The 19,634-nt window shown below is 41.0% G+C and overlaps 1 protein-coding gene across 6 annotated transcripts in view; it reads right to left on the bottom strand.

The window, feature by feature from the left end:
- The window catches only part of GRM5 (glutamate metabotropic receptor 5), a 310,218-nt gene that overhangs the window by 70,622 nt on the left and 219,962 nt on the right, over positions 1-19,634 (bottom strand). For all 6 annotated transcript variants that reach the window (XR_005556659.1, XM_039342953.1, XM_039342956.1 and 3 more), the window contains exons 4-5: positions 17,013-17,248; positions 1,151-1,397 (exon numbers count right to left, since the gene is read on the bottom strand). Coding sequence is in view for 5 of the 6 variants with exons in the window: in XM_039342953.1 (XP_039198887.1) it covers positions 1,151-1,397; positions 17,013-17,248 (483 nt within the window). In the remaining variant the exon portion in view is untranslated. The remainder of the gene's footprint in view (positions 1-1,150; positions 1,398-17,012; positions 17,249-19,634) is intronic.

The raw sequence follows: 19,634 nt of genomic DNA, 5'->3' as shown, positions 1-19,634 counted from the left end.
GACACTTCCAATTTGACACGGGAGAAAACCCGAATAACCAAAGACCTACATACAATCACCCGCGAAAACCTCAGAAAACATATGTGTGTGTGTGTGTGTGTGTGTGTACATACACACACACACACACACACATATATATACTGTGTATGTATATATATATATATATATATATATATATATATATATATATATATATATATATATGTAGGTCTTTGGTTGTTCGGGTTTTCTCCCACGTAAAATTGGAAGTGTCTTGGCGACGTTTCGACGAAGTCCCATTCGTCATCTTCAGGCTGGTGCTTTCAGCTTCGTGCTTTGAGCAGCAAATTTGCTGCTCAAAGTACGAAGCTGAAAACACCAGCCTGAAGATGACGAATGGGACTTCGTCGAAACGTCGCCAAGACACTTCCAATTTTACGCGGGAGAAAACCCGAACAACCAAAGACCTACATACAAACACCCGCGAAAACCTCAGAAAACATTATATATATATATATATATATATATATATATATATATATATATATATATATATATATATATACACACACATACATACATACATATATATATATATATATTCTTTTGAGAGAGCGGCAATAGAATTTCATTTTTAATGTGTGCCAGTGTGTTCACCATAAAAAATGACAATAAAGGTTATCTATCTTATTTTATTAAAGAAACTGAGTACAGGTAGTCCTCGACGTACGACCACAACTGAGCCCAAAATTTCTATTGCTAAGTGAGAGTTTGTTTGTTTGTTAAATGAGTTTCACCCCATTTCACGGCCTTTCTTGTAACAGCTGTTAAGTGAATAACTGCCATTGTTAAGTTAGTAACACGGTTGTTAAGTGAATCTGGCTTCCCCATTGAGTTGGCTTGTCAGAAGGTCACACAAGGTGATCACATGACCCAAGGGATACTGCAACTGTCATAAATAGGAGTCAGTTGCCAAGCCTCTGAATTTTGATCACATGATCATTGGGGATGCCGCAATGGTCGTAAGTGTGAAAAATGGTCATAAGTCACTTTTTTCAGTGCCGTTGTAACTTTGAACGGTCACTAAATGAATGGTTGTAAGTCGAGGAGTAACTGTAAGTAGCAAGCCAAGGCATTCTGTGTTTTCTAGATGGTGAAATATATACAATACCGTCCTGGTGAGTCTCCATTTTCATCAAAGGAGATCATATCTCCAGAAACCCCGGTGAAATTGGCCTTCATCAGCGAATCTAGGAGTTTCCGTCCATCAATCGGCTTCATGGCATCACAAAGACCCTCATAGCCTGGACACAGTGCCATTTGCATGTTGTGGAGGCCATAGGCCATGGAGTATATCGCATTAATCACAAACCCCATCTTGGAATCTTGCACGTGTTGTGCTTGTAAGGTCAAGTTATCTGTGAAGAGAAGAACATATAACGATGGCTGCCGTTTTCAGATGAACAAAAATATAATTTATTCCTTGTCTGCTTGCTGTAAGTTTTCCCCCTTTCTCTCTTTCTTGGCACCCTAGGGCAGTGTTTCCCAAACTTGACAATTTTAAGGCATGTGGACTTCAACTCCCAGAATTCCACAGCCAGCGTTGCTGGCTGTGGAATTCTGGGAGTTGAAGTCCTCATGCCTTAAAATTGTCAAGTTTGGGAAACACTGCCCTAGGGTAAATGAAAGCATCTGTATTTAGGCAACACTGCCGTTCTCTTGCACACCAGGTCTGACTCTCAATGGGGCCAGCAAGTAGTTATTTTCATGGAAGCCAACCCACCTGTTCTTTCGGTAAGTGGCTTCCAACCAATCGGGGTCTGGCATCTCAACAAAGATCCTCGCTAAAAAGAACAGCTAGAAGAAAGTGTTCCCTGGCATGTGAGCTGCGAAAAGCCAAAAAATTTCCCTACCACCAAAACTATTGCCATGACGACGAAATAGTATGAGATTGCTGAAGTGGCCTGCCAATGTCAAAGCACGTGTTTGCAAAGCCTCCCCTGTGTGGTGGCTTGAAAGATGTTGGGTAGAAACCATTTTCTGTTCAAAACAGTGGGAGCCATTGAGTACAGAAGGACCTTGTAGGGACAACGGCCTTTGTAAATAATTCCAAGTGGGGCTCTTGCTCACACCTTCCGCTGGACATTCATGAATACTATTTGTCTGGAAAGGAAAAGTGTTCTGTGGTGTTTTGCTAAGGAAACTATTCATGCCCTACAGTCATTTCCTCCCCTCCCCAATAGAAAAACCCACTTTATATAACCCTAGATTATCCTATGTAATATTCTTATGCATTTCTACTATTCTGTTAAGAGATATGCTCTTCTTCTTGCTTTGTTATCATATAGCAATAGCACTTAGACTTATATACTGCTTCACAGTGTTTTACAGCTTCTCTAGGCAGTTTACAGAGTCAGCCTATTGCTCCCAACAATCTGGGTCCTCATTTTATCGACCTCGGAAGGATGGAAGGCTGAGTCAACCTGGAGCAGGTGAGAATCGAACTGCCAAACTGCTGGCAGCTGGCAGTCAGCAGAAGTAGCCTGCAGTACTGCACTCTAACCACTGTGCCACCACGGCTCATATAGTTCTCAGTTCCTGCCATGTTTCCAAGGTTAGCTTCCTTTCTGGGTTCTTCAGAGTTTAGAGCTTAGAATGGGAAGGTCTCCCCCCCCTCCTCCTCCTCCTCCTCCTCTTTCTGACGTAGGATTTTTTAAAAATTTCATTTGTGCAAATAGGAATCAAAGCCATTATTTCTCTATGAACGAGGAGGATAGCAGTTCCAAAGTTGCAAGTACACAAAAGCGTTAAGATGGGTAACCTAAATCTAACACAGCAAGGAATCCCCGGTTGTGAAGTTTTGACGAAGAAAAACAAGAAAGTGTTTAAAGCAGCGTTCCTTGGAAAAAAGAAATGGGAACTAAAGGGTGTGAGTGAATGGAGTAGAATCGCATGGAAACAGAGAGAGAAAAATTACCTTCTCAGAAATTCCAGTTCAGCTCAGATTTAGAGTCTAACTTCCCACTGGCTCACGGGATGCAGAGCAGAGGCAGATGATCCCTGGCATCCAGTGGTCCTCATGCAGATAGCTACTGATGTCTTCTCCTCCCACGCTTTCTGGCAGCCCACCAAACAGCTAGGAGCAAGTTGCCAGGAAGTCCTCCTTCCCCATAGCCATCAGCAGCCTGCCAAACAGCTGCTAATGGGCTAGGCTGTTTCAGATCTCTGGGTTTCTGCTATTACTTGCATCAAAACCCAACCAATGATCTTCAGTAGTATCCTACAGCTATGGGGGGGAGACATTTAAGTAATTGAGTCCCTACCCCCTGCTCAATGCAGAAATTAAAGCATCTCCAACAGATGGCTTTGAGCAGCACGATCACTGAGGAGTGAAATGATGGAATATACACAGTCTTTGTCATTTTGCTCAGGATTCTTGCTTTCCTTTGCTTTCCATCAGAAATGTTACCCATAAAGGCAAATATTTGTAGCTCGGGGTTGACATGAGGGGTCCTTGGAGTTCCCTGAGCTTTCTTGCTTTCTTGCAGATGTTTCATTACCCAAACTAGGTACAGTAACATCCTCAGTGCTAGTCATCAGCTACAGTCCACAAACAGTGTAACCTTCCCCTATATTAAAGACATCTCGGAAACAACCAACTGATGAGTACAACCATTTGGCGTCTTTGTGGCACAGAAAACCATCTAAAATCCTCCAAAAGATCTTACAACAAACCAAAGGACCCAAAGAAGAACAAATAGAAGTCGTCGACAACATACAGTGTAACAGCCACAATGTAGGACAGACAGGCGGAAGACAAGCAAAGCACGTCCACCAACACCAATGAACAGTCAGAAGAAAGGATGAGAACTCCTTAATCTTGTGAAACATGGACAGACTCGGTGACAGTTTCGACTGGGAAACTGTTCACATTTTAGATCAAGCCAAATCCAAACATGGTAGGCAATTCCCAGAAGCTACAAATCAGCCATCAACAGAGACATAGAGATAAACACATTTACCAACCATTCAAAAAAGACAATAAAAAGCCCTAGGAAGGAAACAAAGATTAGAACATCTCCCCCCTTCTGCAGTCAGATAAGCAGGGATCAGCACCAGACAAACAATCAGGTAGAAAACAATACTCTAATCAAAAAGTAGCCAAGGAGGAAACCACACTCCCACCAAAACTGGTAAGGAAAGCTACTATATATACACAGGCAGCAAACCCCACTGTCCCCTGTACTGATGATGTTGGGTAATGAAACATCTGCAAGCAAACAACCAAGAACAGAGAACATCAAGAACTCCAAAACCCTTGAGAATGCCATGGATAGCCAAGAAATAAATCAAACAGACTATATAACAAATCAATTCAAAGTTGTCACTTTAAGACCAAAATGAATCAAATTATCAAATTCTGGTCACATTATCTGAGATGTCCATGATGACAAGAAAGGTGAAAACAAAGGGAAGAAGACAACAATCAGCAGCAAACTAGATGGGATTAATTACATCAGTGGTGGATGCACTGTTGAAAGATTGGAAAAGCCAAGTTGGGAAATGGTTACATCATCCTGGTGAACCTTCATCTTTGTGATTTTTAAGAGTCATCACTGAATTAATGGTTCAGAATCAACCAACCATCCTCCATCCATCCATCATTTTTGCCATGGATTATGACTTTGATTCATTCTAGCCTTATCAACATAGCATATTTCACCTACTCAACTGTTTATCGAGTTCAATTTCTGTTGCGGTAGTTCTTGCAGCATACAATCAAATAATCTGTGGCAAGCATCACTATTTTTGTAAAACAAAATATTCATGCCCTTTCTGACAGCCAGCACAATAGTGGCAAAGCCTCACCATATCTCTAAAACCTTCAGAAACCAGAAGGTATGACCTGGGCACTATCCATGTTTGGGAGACATGATCTGTGCTGCAACAATCTGAGAACAAATTGTGTAATGGAGAACTTTGTTTTTCTACTTTAAATCTCTAAACTTAAATCTTGGAAGACAAGAGGGCACATTCCAGGGCTGGATAGGAAACAGAGGAAGAAAGTAATGATAGCCACTCCTTAGAATCATCCTGGGTATATCTGTTAGGCTATAGCAGTGGTTCTCAAATAGTGGGGCGGGCCCCCCAGGAGGGGCGCGAGGCTCCGTAAAGGGGGGCTCGTTTGACCTCGGCAAATACTGTCATATTGGACGCACGTGACACACGCAAAGGACCTGATTGGATAGACAGTCACGCGGGGGGGCGCGAAATGTTTTCTTCTTCCTAGGGGGGGCATGACAGAAAATAATTGAGAACCACTGGGCTATAGGGAGCAGTAAAAGTTTAGTCTGGCAAGATTCTGTTGTTGTGCGTAAGCAAATAAAGAACTAAACTCCGCTGAATTGTTCCACATTGTTTTGGGCTGAGCTGGACACAGAGTTTGTAAACCATTTGACGTGGTTATATACTCTTTCCAGTCCATAGTTAACAGGTGAAGGTAATTTAATTGAAAACAAACTTGGAATTTTTTAAATTTAAAACTAACTCCCTTCTAACTCACTGCTGTAAAAACAATAAAAAGATTAAAAAAATTTGGATCCCTGCATCAAATAATAAAATCGGCTTTCCTTCTGCTGGATAATTTTATCTTTTTCTACTTATGATGAGCCTAAGAGAAGTATGTAAGCAATAATATCTCTATACATGTACAAATGTATGCCAGATTGGAGCACAAAGCTTATACAGAATGTACATCAATTACAACATCTGCTACACAAAGACACACTCAGGCACTTGATTAAGAATGCAAGGAGCATCAATTCAGAAACCTTTGGGTTTTAGGGGCAAAACATGTTCAATGGACATGTTTTTAATTTTGATCTACCATTCTACAGCGTAGGGCCTAATTACACTGCCCCTTGAGTAGTTCTGATTATAAAATGACACTGGCATTGGAAGGATAGCTGCTCAAACAGTATTTTCTAAGATTTCATAAAGTGGGATGATTTCCCATTGGAGTGCAGTCTGAGATTTTCTATCATCACCACACCTGCCTTATTATTTTCCCACCTACATATACATTTCCTCTGTTGCTGTCAAATTCATTATTATACAGTCGGCATTATTTGATCTTATAATGTGCAGAATGTATCTGTTGCTTGGTGGTGCTAATCACTCAGAGGCGTGTGTTCATTTATCTTCCAAGACCATACAATTCCCACTGGGTCTTGCTTTGTTCCTTCTGCATTGGTATTTTCTGCTGCTCTCCAGAAATTTGGCTTGTTAAATATCCTTGACTTCCTTTCCAACTTGATCTACAACCATCGTATTATATGTGGTGAGGCACCCTGGAGATAACAGTGTTGCTGTTATAAAGAGCTGTGATGGTGCAGTGGTTAGAATGCAGTATTGCAGGCTGATTCTGCTGACTGCCAGCAGTTTGATCCTGACCAGCTCAAGATTAACTCAGCCTTCCATCGTTCTGAGGTTGGTAAAATGGGGACCCAGATTGTTGGGGGCAATATGGCGACTCTGTAAATTACTTAGAGAGGGCTGTAAAGCACTATGAAGCAGTATATACATCTAAGTGCTATGCTATTGCTAGTACTAATTGCAAATGTTGAATGGATTTGTTTACTCCAAGACAATAAAGACAGACAATGCAAGTTGTTTTTTTTAAAAAGCTCTACATTGATTGAAGCTAATGTGACAATCCTAAACCAAGCCAAGTCCAAAAAATGCCAGGGAATTTCTAGAAGCTGGCACTCTGACAAATCAGCCATCAATAGACACATAAACATTAACAGCATCTATAGACTAAGCAAAAGGGACAATCACCCAGCCCAAAAAGGAATCAAAACCCCCCAGCACCTCTCCACCAGCAATCAGCATCCAGATTACCATGGATTAACTCCAAAGTTAACATCTGACCAACCATCAAATACCCCAATCAAGAAATTGCCAAAGAAGCCAACAGCAATTAGCTCAACAAAGAATCTCTAAGACTCCCCCCACCAACACTGATAGGCAAGCCATCAGAATATAAACTGACAGCAAACCCCACTCCTTACTAGCACTGATGACGTTACCTAGTTTGGGTAATGAAACACCTACAAGAAAACCATCAAGCTCAGAGAACACCAAAGATCCCACAGCAAAAATTGTCTAATGGCTTCTTTAAGTTCTTATAAGCACCTGCAGTGATCATATCAATGAAAGAAAATATATGTGGCTCACAGTTTAAATAAGGGGGTCCTTAGTGCTCTTTGAGCTTGGTTGTTTTCTTGCAGATATTTCATTACCCAAACTAGGTAGCATCACTGCTAGTAAGGAATGGGGTTTGGTCTCAGTTTATATTCTGGTGGCTTGCCCTCTCAGTGTACCTGCCAAATACCCATCACCACACACACACAAACACACCAGCAATCAGAACCCAGATGAGCAGAGATTAACACCAAGACTGACATCAGACCAACTATCAAGAAATAATCAATCAAGGAATTGCCAAACAGCCTAACAGTAGACAGTCCAACTAAAGAACTTGTAAGACCACCCCACCAACACTGACAGGGCAAGCTACTAGAACAGGGGTGGGGAACCTTGGCTCTTTTATGACTTGTGGACTTCAGCTCCCAGAATTCCTGAGCCAGCCATGCTGGCTCAACCTATTCTCCAAAGCAGCTGAAGGCAGGACAAGAAGCAACGTATGGAAACTAATCAAGGAGAGAAGCAACCTGGAATTAAGGAGAAACTTCCTAACAGTGAGAACAATTAAGCAGTGGAAAGGGTTGCCTTCAGAGGTTGTGGATGCTCCATCACTGGAGGCTTTTAAGAAGAAGCCACTTCTTTGGAATAGTATAGGGTCTTCTGCTTGTGCAGGGGTTTGGACTAGAAGACCTCCAAGGTCCCTTCCAACTCTGTTGTTCTGTTATCTTCCAACCTTGCACTACTTCTTTGAATTTCTCTATGCTCTGGCTGGTGTCAGCTTTGATAGTGTGTATTGGGGTGCCCCAAGGCTCTGTTTTGGGGCCAGTGCTCTTCAACACCTTCATCAATGATTGGGATGAGGGGATAGATGGGGAACTCATCAAATTTGCAGACGACACCAAGCTGGCAGGAATAGCCAACACTCTAGAAGACAGGCTTAAGATACAGAAGGATCTGGACAGACTTGAACACTGGGCACTATCTAACAAAATGAAATTCAATGGTGAAAAAAGTAAGGTTCTACATTTAGGAAAGAAAAAACAAATGTACAGGTATAGTATAGGGGGTACCTGGCTCAATAGTAGTAACTGTGAGAAGGACCTTGGAGTCCTAGTGGACAATCACTTAAATAGGAGCGAGCAATGTGCTGCAGAAAAGCCAACACAGTGCTAGGCTGCATTAACAGAGGGATAGAATCAAGATCATGTGAAGTATTAATACCACTTTACAATGCCTTGGTAAGGCCACACTTGGAATACTGCATCCAGTTTTGGTCACCACGATGTGAAAAAGATGTTGAAACTCTAGAAAGAGCACAGAGAAGAGCAACAAAGATGATTAGGGGACTGGAGGCTAAAACATATAAAGAACGGTTGCTGGAATTGGGTATGTCTAGTTTAATGAAGAGGAGGACAAGGGGGGACATGATAGCAGTGTTCCCATATCTCAGGGGTTGCCACAAAGAAGAGGGAGTCAAGTTATTCTCCAAAGCACCTGAGGGCAGTACAAGAAGCAATGGATGGAAACTTATCAAGGAGAGAAGCAACCTAGAACTAAGGAGAAACTTCCTGACAGTTAGAACAATTAACCAGTGGAACAACCTGCCTCCAGAAGCGGTGAATGCTGCAACACTGGAAGTTTTTAAGTGGAAACTGGACAGCCATTTGTCTGAAATGGTATAGGGTTACCTGCCTCAGCAGAGGGTTGGACTTGATGACCTCCAAGTTCCCTTCCAACTTTTTTTATTATTGTTGTTGTTGTTGTTGTTGTTGTTGTTGTTGTTGTTATTATTATTATTATTATTATTATTATTATTATTATTATTATTATTATTATGTCTAGCCACCATGTTCTTTGGCAGCCTGGTTTCCTTTTACTGCTAACATAAATATATATATAGCATCTTTTTTTTTTTGAAAGCCATCCAGTTTGAAGTCATCATCAGATCTTGCAGGAGGTAATTTTATATGAATCATGTAATTCAGCACGGCCTTTTTCACAAGTTCAGACAGAATCATCCACTTATGCTAAGAGGCAGTTAAGGGCTCTGCAGCAGTACGGTACTAAGAAAAAAAAAAGTCATTTGAGGAAACTGGAAATGGCGAGGTGAATGACAAGGGAGGCACTGAAACGATTGTTTGAATGTTTGCTCTCAGTTTGGCTAAACTCACACGGGATCTGCCTCGTTCTTTTATTCTGGGGAGAGGCAAAATTTCTGTAGCACACAGAGCCTTTGTGCTGTTCAGAGCTGTTTGCAGAAGGCTACATTGTTCACCCAAGCAGCTTTAGAAGAAAAGAACAGAAGGGATGTGGGTAGGAGAGGAAAGAGGCCCATTATTGGTCCATTTTATGAAAGACTACAAAGAATGACTTTGCCCCGGTGCTTTTTCAGACTCATGCATTGTCAATGGCTGTGTGTGTATTTGCAGTTTCTCTGTAATGGGAAACCAGCTTGAGCAGAGAGCAGTCACCATGGCACTGGTATAAAACCTGGCAATTTAAATCAGGATTATTTCCATTTTTATAGAAGCATTCCAAATACTGCAACCTGCACTCTTTCTGGAGCTGAAATGGTAGGGCAAAAGGCGGCAAGGATCCTATTTCCTGCCCATCACAGAAATCGCGAAGTTGGAGCAACTTCTTCCCACCAGTCTGTGGAGATTCTCAGTCATCCGGGTCGTGGTTGCCTCAAAGACGCTTTTTCAAAAAGCAACTAGACTGTTGTTTTTTTTCCTTGAGGAAAAAGAACAAAACGTCTAGTTTCTCATCCAAGAAGCTTCAGCAGTTCTGATGATGGAGGGATGGAAGGATAGGTACTGACAGTTGAGACTGGATGGCAGGGGGATGGAAGGATAGGTTCTGACTGGATTTTGGGTGGGTGAGGGATGGAAAGATTGTATTTCTTTGCAGTCATCTGGTGGTTAGCAGTCTCTTGCCCTCAGGGTCCCCTGAATCAGAGAGCAATTCGTTGTGGAATCTTCTTGGAACTGCTGCAAGGACTGCATTGTAGATGGGCGACAGGTGGTGTGTTATCCTTCTCCCTCTGTTGAGAGAGGGCTGCTCATTGTTAACATAAATGGCCTCTTTGACCCCTCTTTCAAACCAGCGGTCCAAAATGTGAACTTTGCTATCTTCAAAAGAGTGACCTTTGTCTTTCAAATGCAGATGGACCACTGAATCTCATCCTGATGGGTTTGATCTCCTATGTTGTGCCATGTGCTTGTCCCGCCAGGTTTTGTTTTGTTTTTTTCTTTTCATCATTTACCAAAACAAGAAATTGAGTTGTCACCTGAAGTTAAGGGAGGGCTCTTTATTTCACAAAAATGGGGTGGGAGCCTTATTTAACCACGGCTCGTAGGCAGTGGTGGGATTCAAATACCCAAACACCAGTTCTCTGCGTGGATGCAGGCCTGGGCCTCCAAGGCCTAGAACAGACTTCCAGAAGTGGCATCCACGCACTTCCGGTGGGCCATTCTAGGCCTGGGAGGCCTCCTCCAGGCCTCCCAGACCTAGAACGGACTTCTGGAAGCAGTGTGCATTCAGCCAGTTCTCTAAATTCAACAAAATTTAGCTACTGGTTCTGCTGAACCAATGTGAACTGGCTGAATCCCACCACTGCCCGTAGGTTATTCCTCCCAACCACTACACCACACTGGCTTTCAATTGCTCCTCCTTCTCTTTTTTTAAACATATTTATTTTCGTTTTGCCAACAAGGATAAAATACAAAACAGAAAAACTAACGAATGAAGGGCAAAATATACGTGTCCCAGGATAATGTTGCAGGATCCAATCTCAGTCAGTCACTGGGACTAAAGGTTTTGTCTTCCGAATTTTTGGACTCATGCCAGAAACCAATCCTCAGGGAACTTCTCTGTGTGCATTGGGCTGTTCTGTGTGTGGTAACTAACATTGAACAGTAACAATAGAGGGAAGAAATGGTTTTTTTTGTGTGTGTACAAAAGAAAGGAAAAAAATGACACCCCCCCCAAATGTCAAAAATATCTAACATTGAATATAAAGAATCCACCCTGCTGGGTACTGAAAGATTTTTTTAAAAAACCTGGTAGGTTCTCCTCCCTTTACATGACAGGTCTATAGATTAATTATAAGCTTTCCCATTCTTACATGACAAAAATGCTATATTAAAGAAAGAAATTTTCCATACGAGAGAATCTATCATAATATATATATATAGAAAGAAAGGGGGGGGGAACAGTCAACAGGTTAGCCCAAACATTACACTAATTTTATAACCCCTTTGTTAAGCATCTATTATTGTATAATTGTTCCTCCTTCATGGATTAGAGTGGAGATAGAGGAAATGGCAAGATTCAAGAAGGATAGTGTGGGAAGTCAGCCCCCCAGAGAAAGAAATATTTACAAGTGCAGAAAAATATATTTCCTCAAAGGATCTTAAAGAGGCAGAAAAGCATGCCCAGTTTTCTTAATAGCCCCAAGTCTCCCTCCCCCAAGCAGAAACCGGCTCTATAGAAATGCAGATGGAAAAATCCAGGAAGGTTGGAGGCCCCCAGCTAGAAGATTAAGAAGAGAAAGACACCTAAAATCTACATACTCCACCCAAACTCTAAGACAGGACATAATAGGATTAACCCACAGATGCCAAAGGACACACCTAGACTCAGGTTAAAATACATGACACAGGAAATACAAAGCCTCAAACAGGAACAGGAAACAACCTCAAGAGCCCCAGAGAGTATAAAAACCCACTCCCTACATGTGCTCCCCTCTTTCTTCCAGAGCCATCTTTCTTTCTCGCTCTCCTCTTCAATAAACTGCAACCTTCTTTCTAAAGCAATCACCATGTTGTTTATCCCTGGCTTGGACTGAACCATAATGAAGACTTTTCCTTCAACAATTGGATAGGAATCCCCCATGATGGTGATATTTGACTATTCCTGCATTCCATGCCACAAAACGTTTCTATTTCTTTGCTAAATGACTTAAAGAATGCCTGTCACCGAAGAATCAGAAAGCCAGCCTGCTTTTCTTAACAACTTAAAGACCAAGGTTTTTCTCAGAAGTCTATGGAGATTCTCAATCATCCAGGTCATGGTTGTCCTTAAGGTGCTTTTTCCAAAAGACAACTGAACTTTCTTGGGGGTTTTCCCCCCCTGAAAACATTTTATGTATCATCCAAGAAGCTTCTTCAGTTCTGAAATGAACAGGACTTCAGAACTGAAGAAGCTTCTTGGATGAGAAGCAAAGTATTTTCAAGGAAAAAAAAACCCAAGAAAGTCCAGTTGCTTTTTGGAAAAAGCACTTTTGGGACTTTTCTCAGAAGTTGGTTAGAGACCTTTTGTAATCTTATCTGATATAATTCATTGTTGGATTGCCTCGGTAATAAGTTTGCATTTCTTTTTAATACATGAAAAGTACATTATATACACTATACAACAGCTTATTCCTGTTTCCCTGTGTTTTTTTTAAATTGCATCCCATCCTGTGTCATTTTGTGGACGAGACTGAATAAATCAACTAAATGCATACATAAATACTTACATAGTAGTAAAAAGCATAAACAAGAGGGAGATGCAAAGGAAACAGCCATACTATCTTACTCAACTTGTGTCTCTTTCTAATTAAAAATAACAAGCACAATAGCTTTGAAAAAGGATGGCCCACAAAATGCATTTTAATTGAAATTAAGTGAAACACTGAGCAGCAGATGATGTTGCAATATGCAAAACTTTCGCAAAGTATTCATCCTCAAAATTAAGTGTGCATGCACTGTGCAATTAATTACACTAGTCATTTAACAGCAATTGGAGTCGCTCCAGTAACTCTGACGTGTATAATCATAATAATCAGCCTGTTTGAGGATAAATAGCGTTCTTTTAGATTCCTTTGAAAGGTAGGGTGAATCTTGATCTATTGGGGTTTGAGTTGTCTTACTTGGCTAGTACCTTGTTGATTATGTTCTCTGTAGACAAATCTTGGCTTAAGTGAATTCATAAAAGTTACCTGATCAAAACTGGGTGAGATTTATTGGAACTTAACTTCTGTGTATTTTTTTAAAAAAAATTAGTCAGCCCATGCCAATTGAATAACAAGGAACGAAGTATAGATTGAAGAATTAATGGCTTAGGATTTGATCAAAGATTGCTCTTTGTGCCATATGGATATTCTGCTTCTAATTTAATTATTTCAAAGGGCTAGAAAAAAGGTCAATCTTATCAAGTGTATACAAAAATCAAATCTATCTCCTTTCCTTCCCTTCCTTTCCCTTTCTCCTTTCCTCTCCCCCTCCCCCTCCCCTTCCCACCTGCCTCCTTGCCTATTTACTTAAAACTCTCTCTCTACCAAAATCTTGCAAGTCTTTAAATGCTCTCATCTAAGACAGGACTTTTCAACCTTTTCACCCATTGTACCACTTTTAGGATATGGCAATATCCGAGTACCACCAGTCGCCTAGCAAGGTGTCAAAAACTTGATGACCCCCCCCCAAAAAAAAAACAGAAAAAAGTGATAAAGTACAGGTAGTCCTCGACTTAAAACAGTTTACTTAGTGATTGTTCGAAGTTACAATGGCATTGAAAAAAGTGCCCCCCAAGCCACAGCTGAGCAAGACACCTGCCTGCCCACCTGGCGGTACTCTTTCCTCCTGACCGAGGTTTTCATTGTTGTGAGCATTTCTGTTGACGATTGGCAGCAGGGGTGGGGTGGGGGGGGTATTTGGTTTTTATTCCCCCCGTCTGCTAGGTGGTTGCAGCAGGTTTTGATCACTTCACATGACCCTGGGACACTGTGACCGTCATAAATACGAATCAGTCACCAAGCATCTGAATGTAAATCACAAGACCCTGGAGATGCTGCAACATTCCAGCTGATCAGTGCTTCTTCAGGGCTCAGCAGAAGCACCAGGATCAGCGCCAAGCTCCAGCTGGACCCTGGCGCTGATCCTGGTGCTCCCACTAAGCCCTGACAGCCCCGAAGAAGCACCAATCAGCTGGAAAGCGGCACTGATCCTGGTGCTTCCACCGAACCCTGACAGCCCTGCAGCTCCAGCCGTCTCTCGCTCAGGCTTGTGCGGTGCTACCACCGGGTCAGCTCATTCCCCTCCCCCGCTATCACTTTTCTAGGATGGTCATGTACCACCTGCCAGGTGCCAATGTACCACAGGTGGTACCCACACCACTGGTTGAAAAGCCCTGATCTAAGATGCCTTCCTGCCTGAGCAGGGGATTGGACTAGAAGACCTCAAAGGTCCCTTCCAACTCTATTATTGTTACTGTAAGACGAGAATGCTGGAAACTCAGACATTCTGCCCTGGAATCTTGCAAGATAAGACAAACACATGAGATTTATGGCATATTTTAATCCTTCGATCAATATTGAGTTTTATGACTCCATAACTCTGTTAGGAATTGTGAAACCGAAAGGATAATGCTTTGACGTTGCCTAAAGACATCCATTTTATACTGAGCTGTCCCATGCATAAAGATATTTCTAATAGAAGTTCTCTGTGATCCAATTATAAAATATTTATTTAGAAAAACAATGAAGGAGGAATGAAACAATAGTTAGCAACTGAATGGCAGCCTGAGAATCTGGTCAAAATCTTTCCAGCTATGGTATTAACACCTATATTAAAAATGAAATTAGACTTCCTTGATTCAGTTGAATTTTCTGTACTGTCACCACATAAACTGGAACTGAAAATAGGATCTCCCATTATTTTAATGAGGAAACTGCATCTTTTCCATTGAACAAATATGAGAAGAACTCCACAAGAATCTCATTGTGTGAGATTCAAACGTGTGTGTTAAAAAATGATACTGTCATGATTCCAAGAATTACACTCATTTATCAGAAAGTGAAAATGTCCCTCTTCAGCAGACACAGTTCCCCATTCATTCATTCATTCATTCACTCACTCACTCACTTACTCACCCACCCACCTACCCATCCATCTATCCATTCATTTTATTGCCACCGAATTCAATCAAGTGACTCTGGATAGCTTGCAAGTCTACAACTGTAAAACAATTAAACAATTTAAAAGACAGCAAAATAATATTTGTTCTCACTACACACAAAGTACAAGGACAACCCATGGAAAAGTTGCTGTTTTCGCTGGAGAAACTGATATTTCAGCATAGTCAGCTGTACGTTGCTTTAAGCCAAGGAAAAAGAAATGAAAACATTACAGTATTCCTAAAGAATGGCACATCAACCACAAGTATTGTTATCGAAAGTGTCCTTTGTTAAATGAAAAATATCTATATTTCTTTTGCTGCACGTCTTTCTTCTTTAATAAAATGGCCATTCTATTTTTTCTGTTTAGGTAAGGAAATATCTCTGAAAGGAAGACCCGCGGGTCACAGGTTGTCCAATAATGCAATATAATCTGACACTGCATTTATCACAAATGCTCTATGTAACCACAAAATGTGTAGCTTTAAAAACAAGAACAGTTCTACAGATGTTGTGCATTTTCCACTAGCACACCTTGATCTGGTTTAGGAAAAGAATCAACCAAATAGAATAACCAGCTTATTTAATCTATAAATCATAATTTGAAATAGTCACTTCCATTTTCTCTAATTCATTGCAACAGACAATATTTAAAAGCAGGACCAGTATGTTCACCCAGGTAAGCTCTTTTGAATGAAGGCAAATATACATGTCCCAGTATAAATTTGCAGGATTCAATCTGAGTCAGTCACTGGGTCCAGAGGTTTAGTCTTTCAAGCTCATGCTGGGACCCATTCTCAAGGAACGTCTCTCTCCAGTATGTGTGCATTGGGTTGATCTATGTGTTGTACCCATGTTTTCCCAAAAGTAAGGCCTACCCCGAAAATAAGCCCTAGTTTTGGCGCGAGGCACACACTTAAAAATCAAGCTAGGGTGGGGGTGGGGGGGGAGCTGTCCCACCTGCCCCGCACCCACTTATCTTGCAGCCAGGCCTCTCCTCACTGGCCCACTTCTTCTTCTGAGGCCTCTTCTGTAGCCAGGCCTGTATTTCTCAGTTCCAGGGCTTTCCGGAAGGTCTGTGCAGCCAAAAACCAAGCTATGGATTCAATCCGTAGCTCGGTTCTGCAAGACCTCAGCAGCCGAGCACCAGGAAAGGCCTGACTGCACAATGCAGGCCCGAATGCAGCTTCAGAATTTCAGCCCCAGAAGAAGCGGACTGGCTGGGTGGGGCTGTCAGTGCTGGAGGTGAGGTAAGACCTACCCTGAAAATAAGACTCTGTCTTATTTTCGGGGAAACACTATATTTATGTGGTACCTGGTTGTGTGTGGCTTTTAGTTGTTAATTGGGGCATTGATGGCTGCCTATTAAGTCACTGGTTGTTGTTTCCTTGTGCTGTCGTGTCCTTGCTGCTAAGTAAGTGGCAGCACAGGAAAAACAACCAATGATTAGATTAGATTAGATAACCTTTATTGTCATTTTTTTCCTGTGGGCACAATGGCACACATTAACAAAATGAAATTTAGTTGCTTTCTCTCAAAGTGTACACATACATAACACACATTTAAAACATACTATATACAACATATGTACAGACTTACAATGACTGAATAGTTGGCCATCAACACCCCAATTTATAACTAAGTGTCACACACAACCAGGCATCACATAAATACGACACACAGAACAGCCCAGTTCCCTGAGGGTGGGCTCCATCATGAGTCCAAAAGCTTGGAAGACTGACTCAGATTGAATCCTGCAAGATAAACTGTTTTTTCCTAATGTAAATTAGAAATAATAAATTAGTCCTGGACATAATGAACTATTTGGACAACAACTGGACAATGATTGCTTTCAATGACATAAAGATGTAAGGTTCAGAAGACTTACTGGTGCAGGTCTTGTTGAATTTGGGGTTCTCCTGAGGGGACCCCTTCAGTCGGCACTGGAACCGATGCTGCCAAAATTCCTGAAACCATGGATTTCGCTGATTGGTTTCTGGCTGAAGTTTCAGGTAATATTCATCAAACCACTTCACACCAGGAGACTGGAGCTTGATTGTTATTCCACCAGCAGCTTCATGCTGGTAGCCTTCTGTCACATCATACCTGTCTGCCCAGCCATCACTGCAAAGATAAAAATAAAAATAAAAAGAAATGTTTTTGTAGGGAGAAGTCTCCTTTGAACCATGAAAGGGAATTACTGAAATATATTCTTGGCAATAACCAGGGCATCTGAAGTTAACAAGGGCTATGGAGCAGACAAAGAAGGCAGAAAAGACAAATTTTATTCTTAGACTAAGTGCATGCAACAGTCTTAGGGTTCCTTCAGGTTTAAATTGTTTATGTCCTCATTGGAAGTGAGTTGAGTTTTGGCTGTTATCCTGGATAGCAGCTCATATTCCAATTCAGAGGAAGAGTCACCAGCCAAATTAGATCAACCAGAGCAGAAGTAGGCAACCTTGGCTCTTTTATGACTCGTGGACTTCCAACTCCCAGAATTCCTGAGCCAGCATGGCTGGCTCAGGAATTCTGGGAGTTGAAGTCCACGAGTCATAAAAGAGCCAAGGTTGCCTACCCTTGAACCAGAGGCATCAGTTGGAAAGCATCAGACTGAAAATCTGGACCTAGAATTGTTTGGAACCTGTTTCAGACCGTACGTACCTGCCGAGGTCTTATACAATTATTCCACAACTAAGGCAACAAGCCTAGAACAAATTAAATTAATAATTTGAAATGAAGACTAGAAGAGTATTCTTGTAAAGCATAGTGGCTAGTTCATAAGCTGGATTTGTTAATTTATTGGTTGTGAATGGCTCCCGGAATGTTGATTATGATTTCTCATGGGATTTAGCATTATGATTATACAGTTTAGTATTTTGCAAGGGTTTAATTGCAGGGTCACTCAACATTTTGGGTAATTGCTGACTGGGTTATGGGGTTTGTTTGAAATTTTTGATCTGGTGCCACCCATTTTTTTTTTTTTTAACTTCAGGGAATGTAGGCCATTATACCATTTAAATATATATGAAATGCTGGATCTTTGCTGTGGAACTGACTGAAGCCATCTTGAGAAGTTTGTGGTATATTCTCACAAAAAGTCTGTTTTAGGAATGGTTTCATATGTCTTCTGGATTTGGCTATGTTCTCTTTTCCCTATGATGAAACTCATGTTTCTATAACTCACATGAGCTTGTAAATTTGTGAAATAATCTGATAGATAATTTGTCTTGGAATGTTATAAATTTGCAGATTAAGCTGCTCTTGAAAACCTCTTTGGAAGCTCAAACTTGTAGTAATGGAGAATACATGTAGCTCAGGTTGAATTGTTGGGTTCTTGGCAAGCTTATTTTTTTTCTCTTGCAGATATTTCATTAATAAGCGGGGCTTGATGAATTACCAACAATATACTTCCATCAAAGTCCTGCCTCTATTTTTAACATAAAATCATTGGTTATTGATTCACTTTAGAGCCAGATTCAAAGTTTTGGTTTTGTACTATAATATTTTGCATGTTTTAAGTTATTCTTAAGGATTGTGTCCTCCTACAGTAACCTGTCTGAACATCAGGTTTATTCAGGAAAGGGGAAAGGACTCTCCAAAAATACGCACTCTTCCTTGACCATATTAGTCTTCTCCAGACTTAGAGCTTTCAGATGTATTGAAATTACAGTTTCCAGAATTTCCAGCCCATCTGGCTGGAAGTTACTGGTTGAAGATGTTTTACTTGATTTCACTGGAAGAAGATCACACTTAAAATGCTGGAAATTATACCTTCGATTATGGTTTAACTGAAACTGTATTATCTTATTTCTTTATTGAAATTCTTTATTGAATTTAAATGTCTTTGAGGGTACAGGACGTCCTCAACTCACAGCAGTTCATTTAGTGACTGTTCTAAGTTACAATGGCACTAAAAACAAGTGACTTATGAACATTTTTCACACTTATGACCGTTGCAGCATCCTCATGGTCACATGATCAAAATTCAGAGGTTTGACAACTAATTCATATTTACGATGGTTGCAGTGTCCCTGGGTCATGTGGTCTTCTGACAAGTACAGTCAATGGGGAAACCAAATCAGCTTAACAATCGTGTTACTAACTTAATAACTGCAGTGATTCACTTAACCACTGTGGCAAAAAAACTGTCTTGCTTAACAACAGAAATTTTGGGCACAATTGTGGTCGTAAGTTGAGAACTACCTGTACTTTTCTATTGCTTTTTTTCATATTGTGTTGCAAATTGCTTTTGGATTAGTATTAGTGAGTAGCCAGACCATGTCAGAGAGGGAGGGAGGGAGGAAGGGGAGGAAGGAAGGAAGGAAGGAAGGAAGGAAGGAAGGAAGGAAGGAAGGAAGGAAGGAAGGAAGGATGGATGGATAGATAGATAGATAGATAGATAGATAGATAGATAGATAGATAGATAGATAGATAGATAGATCAGTGTTTCCCAAACTTGACAATTTTAAGGCATGTGGACTTCAACTCCCAGAATTCCACAGCCAGCGTT

Source organism: Crotalus tigris, unplaced genomic scaffold, assembly GCF_016545835.1.
Source record: "Crotalus tigris isolate CLP2741 ecotype Arizona unplaced genomic scaffold, ASM1654583v1 scf7180000017828.1554129, whole genome shotgun sequence".
NCBI lineage: Eukaryota > Metazoa > Chordata > Lepidosauria > Squamata > Viperidae > Crotalus > Crotalus tigris.
This window is presented reverse-complemented; position numbering and strand designations above follow the sequence as displayed.